General features: G+C 34.0%; 1 protein-coding gene across 2 annotated transcripts in view; it reads left to right on the forward strand.

Moving 5' to 3' along the window:
* Nucleotides 1–2,828: 2,828 nt before the first annotated feature.
* LOC106458664 (protein TANC2-like) overlaps nt 2,829–7,990 on the forward strand; it is a 117,121-nt gene continuing 111,959 nt past the window's right edge. For both annotated transcript variants that reach the window (XM_013918194.2, XM_022384921.1), the window contains exon 1: nt 2,829–3,077. In XM_013918194.2, the coding sequence (XP_013773648.1) occupies nt 2,957–3,077 (121 nt within the window). In that variant the 5' untranslated portion in view covers nt 2,829–2,956. The remainder of the gene's footprint in view (nt 3,078–7,990) is intronic.

Here is a 7,990-nt window from a genome sequence, read left to right on the forward strand (position 1 = left end):
AACTTAACCCATTAATGGCCAGAAATAATTTTTGAGCATTTTATTTTATTTTGTGAGTGTATGTGTTTAGTTTTATGGTTGTCATATGAACATGAAAACACCATCTAATTTTTAAAAAAAATCCATATTTTTGTAGCAATCCTCTAAAGCAGCAAATACCGAACAGGGAACTGAGCACAAAACTAATAAGCAAATATCAACAAAATCTAACTGTGCAATGGTTGATGAAACTTTAAATAAATCTCAGTTTGTCTACATTTCTATACAAAATCAGTTTCTATACAAAACAATGTAATATCAACGCAATCTGAATTAGTTAAAACAGTTCACTCATAAGTTTTGAATATATAATGATTGAACTTGTGTCCTAAAATTGAGACGTTGGCCCTTATTGTTTTGATACATGGCAGTGCTCCTTTTAGAAAATTCCACAGAATTATACACACTAAACAAAACTCTGAACTTACTGATTGGTGGTATTCTTATCATATATAAATTCAACTTGTGACTTTGTACGTATGTACAGCTAACTCTTCCCACAGTTCTGGACCTATTAGGACCAAACTTGAAAGATAGACTCTGAGTGGTCCAAGGGGATATTCTTATCTATATGGTACATCCTCCTACCGAAAAGGTCTGATGGGGGCCTAAGAGTAGGTTTTCAGGGTCACTAAACCTGGCTCCCTTCGGAATCCCGGGGGCGCCCTATTTTGTAGCTGTGCTCATATACCCCACAATGCTAGCGGAACCAACCTTGGCACGTGCTTAGATAGCACGAGCAAGAATCCTACCGGGTTTTTGTTCGGTTACGGATCCCCCCTTGAGGTAGCTATAGACGTAAATAAAAGTAAAAAGAAGAGCTTGGTCTCTGTGAATCATGTAGGGAGGGCCTTTAAACCCCGCAGCAGAGCGTGGTAGGTGAAAACAATGCTCTCTAAACAAAGCTACTAAATTGAATGCATGGTAGTGCTCTTTTATTGGAAACTGTGTCCTTTAAACAAAATAACTAAATAAATATAGTTAAAAAACATTTTTTAGATAACACAAGAAAAACATTTTTATTTGAGACTAGTCTACATTTTTAGTACACTCAACACGTTTCGACGCTCCTAAACGCGTCGTCTTCAGCGAGTCCCGTTACCGCAAAAACGTGTTACGCACTTTAGGGCTGCGTGTGAACTGTAAGTAGCCCAAAAGATGGCGATGGATGCTGTTTACTAGCTGTCTTTTCTCTAATCTAGCAGCCCATCGTTAAAGATGGCTATACGTAGATGGACCTCATGTACCTTTGCGCGAAAATGCTAACACAAAAACTAACCGTTATATATGTGTGTCAGGATAAAAAATATATTTACATATAATTTAACATATACAGCATTATTTCCAAACAGTTCTCAAATCACATATCCTAATATTTCAAATATTATTAATGTTAAAAAAAATCACTAAACATACAACAAATTATGTTATTACTATTAAATATTGAACAAGACATATCCTAATATTTTAAATATCATTAATGTTAAAAAAATCACTAAACAGTTTAATACTAAACATACAACAAATTATGTTATTACTATTAAATATTGAACAAGTTCGACGTAGTAAACTGTTTTGCTATCGTGAAGCCAATAGCCACTTTCAGCATTAATACCAATAATGTAAGTAGGCCTAGATTGTGTGATAAAAAACCATATAATATTCAGTATTTGCGGTTTGTGAAAAACGCACTGCCTTTACAGCTCTTAATATCTTATATACGGTCTTAAATCAAAGAAAAAAGGGAGATTTTTTTCAGATGTCATTAATGTTGCCAACTTAATAGACTTTGTTTGTTTGTTGTTAGGCGCAAAGCTACACATACAATCGGCTATCTCTGCTGTGCCCGTCATGAGTATCGAAACTTGGTTTTCAGCGTAATAAGCCTTCAGACTTAGCCACTGGGGGCAACTTAATAGCCAAATCAATGGAAATGAGAAGAAATCTTAATTCTCTTGTGTTTTTTAACATCTCATATTTAAACTGAAAAGTCCTTTATACAGTTTGACTAATCAACTGAATAAATATGGTCACATACCGAGAAACAGATATTTCTAAATAAAGACGCTTATCCACGTCTTGTGTGTTTTAAATCACCCATAACGTACACCGTTTAACCGATCGGCGCCTGCTCGACTGTGCAATCTTGGCTACTATCCAGATTTAAGACTGTGTACTGAAAATCAAATTATGTGTAATGTAATCATATTTGTTTGAAGAATCGTTAAAAACAACAACAGAAACGTTAAGGTATCCGAATTTTGTTGTTGTTGTTTTTTTTTTCCTGCGCATTCTAAGAAACAGTTAATTCAACATTTGTCATTGCTCTATTTCTTTAGATTCTGCATAAATAGACATTTTATATGTGAACAGTAGTGTTGCATGTTCAATTTTACACTGTTGTGCATAAAACGTAGACTTACATACTTTTATGTTTTAAAATCTGACGAGCTTGCAACGTGTATATTACTCGAGGAATGCATTGCACAAATATCTACTTTAGGGATTGCACCCTAAGCAACAAAAGTGCTGTTTCAAGCTTAAACATGCCTTTATTTGCATCCTTAACCCTTCCGTTACAGCTGCATTTATATCCATATTTTAGTCATGTTTCTAATTTTATAACGAGGTTATAAACCCTCACACTATGTCACCTTATACAAGCACCAATGATGGAAAGTTCTTCCCTAAAGTGAACACCTACCGTAAGTTTTGTTCACCTCGTGGACAAATTTAGCAGCATAGCTTGCCTCCTAACTGATGATGTCACAATTCCCTCAGCCCAGAAAGCTCCAATCCTTCGTGATGTAGCCTTCGTGTTTTCTCCTGTAACTTTAATTCTTCTTTCTAAAAGCACAGCTTCCCAAGTCCTTTACCCATTAACTATGAGTTTATTTCCCATTTTTTAAGTAGTATCATGATTAGATTGACCATCGGTCAGTGTTTTATGCTTTTTGGAGCTTCTTATGTTGTGTGGACATGTGGATGCGGACTGGAATGGCTCAGACCCATAAGGAGATTCCTAGAGAAACGAAGGAGTAAGTCTGTATTCTATATATATGTATTAATATTGACGCGTTAAGAATTTGTCAGCAAAAATAACTTATGTCTACATGAAATCAAAACATTAAAAAAATAACCCTGATTGATACATTCCTATATGACAAGCTGGTTAAAATCCCTAATGCATCAAATTGCTTACACCAGAAAACTAACTTTTATGATAATCGGATTAAATTTCATGATCAAGTGGGCCCTCGTCTTTTTTTTTTTTGTAATAATTTTTAGCTATAATCATAATATCTCTGGAGATTCAACCAGCTTAGCAGATTTAGGTTATGACCAACAATACAAAAATATCGTCATAAATGCGATTATAATTAAAAACAAATCTACAAACTTATTTTAAACATTATAAACAACAACATTTAATGAAACTAACTCTAAAGAAAGAAAATAACCCGTTAGAACAGTGATAAATTTTATGTAACCCTTGTTTTAAAGTTACTTCGTTTAATGTACTGCACATTGTAATAAGAACAATAACAAGTGTAATTTTTGAAACCAGTACATGAAATGTTTAAGCAAAAAACAAGCATCAAGACTTAATAATATGAACGTGAACGATAACCTGCTAAACACACACACACACACACGATTGTTTATCACATTCCAAAACTGTTCTGATATAAAACTTTATACTACGTTCATTGGATTAACTTTGTGTTTTTGTCAACCAAGAAAATTATAATGACAATGGTTTCGTATATGCTAGTTTCGATAGGTGTCAATATACTTTTATTGTTGGTGTAGTGTTCTTTGAATCGGGTAATACATGATTTTCAACACATAAATAAACTACCAAACACAGATTACAGATTGTTGCACGTGATTATAAAACACAATGATATCAAGGATACAAAACATTTCGCCGAGAGTAAATCAATCTGATGAATTTAGGCTTTACTTTTTTTACGAGCAAAGAACTAAAATACTCTTCTATACGTTAAAATCATTTTTGGGTTTTCGAAAGACTTTTTCTGTCGTGAAGAATTATCCAAATATTAATTAATTAATAGTTTCGTTTGCCAACAACAAAATGCGTTTCGCCATGTCATGAGTTATTCCATTATCAAGAAATTATTTATTTCACAATTCCACCACAGACTTAAAGTGATGATAAAAGTAATTATAAGTTAATTGCAACAACATGCAAAGCTAGGAACGATCAATGTATAAAACATTTCATTCACAAGGTATACAATAAATAGGACTATTGATTTCGAATCCAACAGAGTATTATTATATGGCATGTATTAGTATTTAGAAGCTTGAATCTCCCCTCATTCCTGTCTTCCAGTGGTGGGCAGAGCTCAGGTAGCCCTTTGTGTAGTTTTGTGCTTAATAACAAACAACAACAACAAACCCCGCATTCCTGTCTTGTATTTTTCGGTGTTTTGTTTTTTTTTTCAGCATGAAGCTATATTATTGACAATTTGCGTTTTGTCATCCACAAAAAATCGAACCCCGGATTTTAGTGTTATAAGCCTGTATTCTTACCGCTGACCCACCGGGGGACCAGAGTTGTGCGTGAAACGAAACTGCACACTTTTCGACGTATAGTAAAAAAAGAGTACGTAATATTCCGATTGGAATATTTAGAAACAACAAAATATGTTAAACTTGTTCTAAAAAAAGGCAGCTTTGTGACTGCTTCAACTGATTTGATTCCTATGTCATATTCAATCTATGTAACAAAGTTGAAATTACGTTATTTATAAATTATTTAAAAGTAAAAACTAAATAATTTTTGTTTGTTTTATAATTTTAAAGTGACTCGCCATAAGATTTATTCCACAAAATGGAGACATTTGTTTGAAGTTAAGCACAAAGCTACACAATGGGCTATCTGTCACTGCCCCCCACAGGTATTGGAACGCGGTTTCCAGGCGTTGTAAATCCGCAGATATAGCGCTGTGCCACTATAACATTTAATGTTATATAAGGTAAAGTCCAGTTTTCATGCCAGTGGTTTAGTGGTAAGTCTGAGGGCTTAAAACGTTAAAAATCTGGTTTCGATACCTGTGGTAGACACAGCACAGATAGTTCATTGTGTAGCTTGGCGCTTAACAACAAACAAAGTCTTTATTTTTAATGGAAAATATTACCGATAAGACAGAACAACTAGCTCGATATAGTTTTCAATTTCTAACATGCAAAGCTGGTAAAGGAACAACTAAAGCGTACTAAGTGAATGATCTGAAACCACATAGACTATTTGATACAAATCAAAAATATATAAATAGTTATATTCCCATGTTAAAACATTCTAGTTTCAGTTTTATTGTAATATGAAACACTGCACGCTCGGTTGAGTTACGTAATTGTTTCGTAACGATGCAATCAAATAAATTGTACATATGTAATGAAATTCGTCAAGGTTAGTAGTTACATACACAGATGTTACTGAAATCTTCATACCTTGTTTATATTTGAAGAGGATGACACATATAGCATAAGATTCTTTAGTTATTTTTAGATTTCATTAAACCAGATTTGTTCTAGTATTTCTTTTAATTCTTCCTATTTCCAGGAACGTTTGTTGCTCTTTCTGTAAGAGAAGATAACATTTCAAAACGAGAAAGGTAGTTTCACAGATCTCTGTTATTATTATTATTCTTTTATGTAAGAAAATAATACAAGCTAATTTTATACTCGGCTGGTCGTCGCCATGCTGGTTTTTTGACTTCTAAAAGCCGACAGAAGCCACTCTCGTGCCTGCTGTTATCTAAGAGTATACGTGCGCCAAAAATACTACATACTTCTGTCGTCGAATAACTTCTTTATTTCATGGTGTGCTACCTAAAACAAAGCAAAAATAAAAATGTGTCGAAAATTTAGTACATAAAACTCCTGTTCCTTTAATTCATGTACAAAATTTAATTTCATGGCATTCATGAACTGATTTTGAAAATATCTAAAACAATTTTACCGGGGGTTAAAAAACTATTTCTTCAGTAACTTGGTCCTTCCCTGTTTCAGATGTACACAGCCCAGAGTTAACCACATAAATCTCCTGTTCCTTTAGTTCATGTACTAATTTTGAATTTGCCCACCAGTGGCACAGTGGTATGTCTGCGGACTTCCAACGCTAGAATCCGGGTTTCGATACCCGTGGTGGGCAGAGCACAGCTAGCCCATCGTGTAGCTTTGTGCTTAATTACAAACAAACAAACTAATTTTGAAAATATCTAAAACTATTTTACCGAGAGTTAAAAACAACAACAAGAAATCTATTTCTTCAGTGGCTCGATCCTCTCCTATTTCAAGTGTACACGGCCCAAAGTTAACCACGGTAATCAGTATTCTTAAACTTGGTATTGTTTTAAATCTAAATCATGAGACACGTGAGTAAAAGGGCCAGGTCAGAGACCCCTATGTTTCAGGCCCAGCCACCCCTAATTTAGAACTGCTGACCAGAAGAGATTTGTAACCAATCAGCAGCCTCCCCTGCCTTTTTTCGGCTATTTATTGGCCCATCATAACTTGATTTGACCGTTATAAAGGACGCTGTTTAAGACTAAAAATTTGATTTTTTTTTCGTGAAAGACTTAAATCTTACCCGATAATCAAAAACAACCTCAATCGCTGTCTATCGCCTGGTTTCGCGTGACTATTAAACTCATACGCATGCTCATAAGTCAGATGGAAATGTCCGTTTTATCTGGACGGACAGCAACTTTATTAATATGTAACCATTAGCAGAAACCCTTACAAGGAAAGGAATGGCGAATAAAACAAAAACCGTCTGCTGAAGGAAAAATTCGTCAATGCGAAAAAAACAATTCTTTAAAATTAAAATGGATTAATTATTTAATATGTCTTAGTTTCACGAAACTTCTTTACTATAAATATCATCCAAAACAAAGATGAATTTACAAGTTTTTTACCTTTTAGATATAAATTGCTTGGGTATCATCTGACTGATCTTTCCAAAAAGAAATATCTTATTCTGATAATGAGCCTCTATGAACCCTCTTAGCAATTCCGTATGTAAGTAACCCATACACTTTAAGAGATTGTGCAGAAAACGGCATATGAAGATGTTTTGCGCTAAGCCTCGGAAAATGTTTGCTTTTTTAAATGTAAAACGAGTTATCGAACAAAAAACTTGTCTTTACCACTAATTCAGTTCATTATAAGTCATAATATAATTGTTATCTACAATATAAGACATGCATGTATTCAGCAGGCATATTTTACTTAGCATAATAGTAGACAAATAGTATCTTTTCCCACACAAAAATAAGTTGTTTTGAGATATCTTTTAAGATTCCGCTTTGTTTAGAACATGCAACATTTAATTCAAGTTTTATTTGCTGTTTTATTTCTTTATTTACTGCAGAATCGTAGCATTGAAAATTCGTTATTCCAAAGAAGCCCGCAGTGGTTCATATTTCAACCTGTTTTAGCGTGTAAAAAAAAACTTTTTTTCTTGAACCACGATCAATATATACTTGTGACTATATGTGTCGCAATACCACTGTTTTTATTTTTATCATTATTTTCACGAAGTTGAAAAATTAAAGGATGTTTGAAAAGATAATTATGGGTAATGTTTAAGCTTCATAAAACTTTAACTAGTTTTCACTGTGCAATAGTTATACTATGTATTATAAATAATATACTAGATGTAATTTCCCAAGGTCCCGGAAAGTGTTCTGTTTCAAGAGCAAATAAAACCCAAACTGGCTTAACTGTCATTTGGCCAATCTATACTATTATTCTGCTTGTTTGTATGTACGACCGTTACGCTTTCTGACCGAGAACCTGCCGCATAAGCATGCGTAGTTAGAATGTTTCCCCAAGAAAAAACGCACATGCGCATTATTCACTCGACGACAAACAGCCTGCCTGCGGCAGAGAGCTACAAAGCTCAGTGATCAAGTCG

The sequence above is a fragment of the Limulus polyphemus genome, unplaced genomic scaffold (genome assembly GCF_000517525.1).
Source record: "Limulus polyphemus unplaced genomic scaffold, Limulus_polyphemus-2.1.2 Scaffold498, whole genome shotgun sequence".
Lineage (NCBI taxonomy): Eukaryota > Metazoa > Arthropoda > Merostomata > Xiphosura > Limulidae > Limulus > Limulus polyphemus.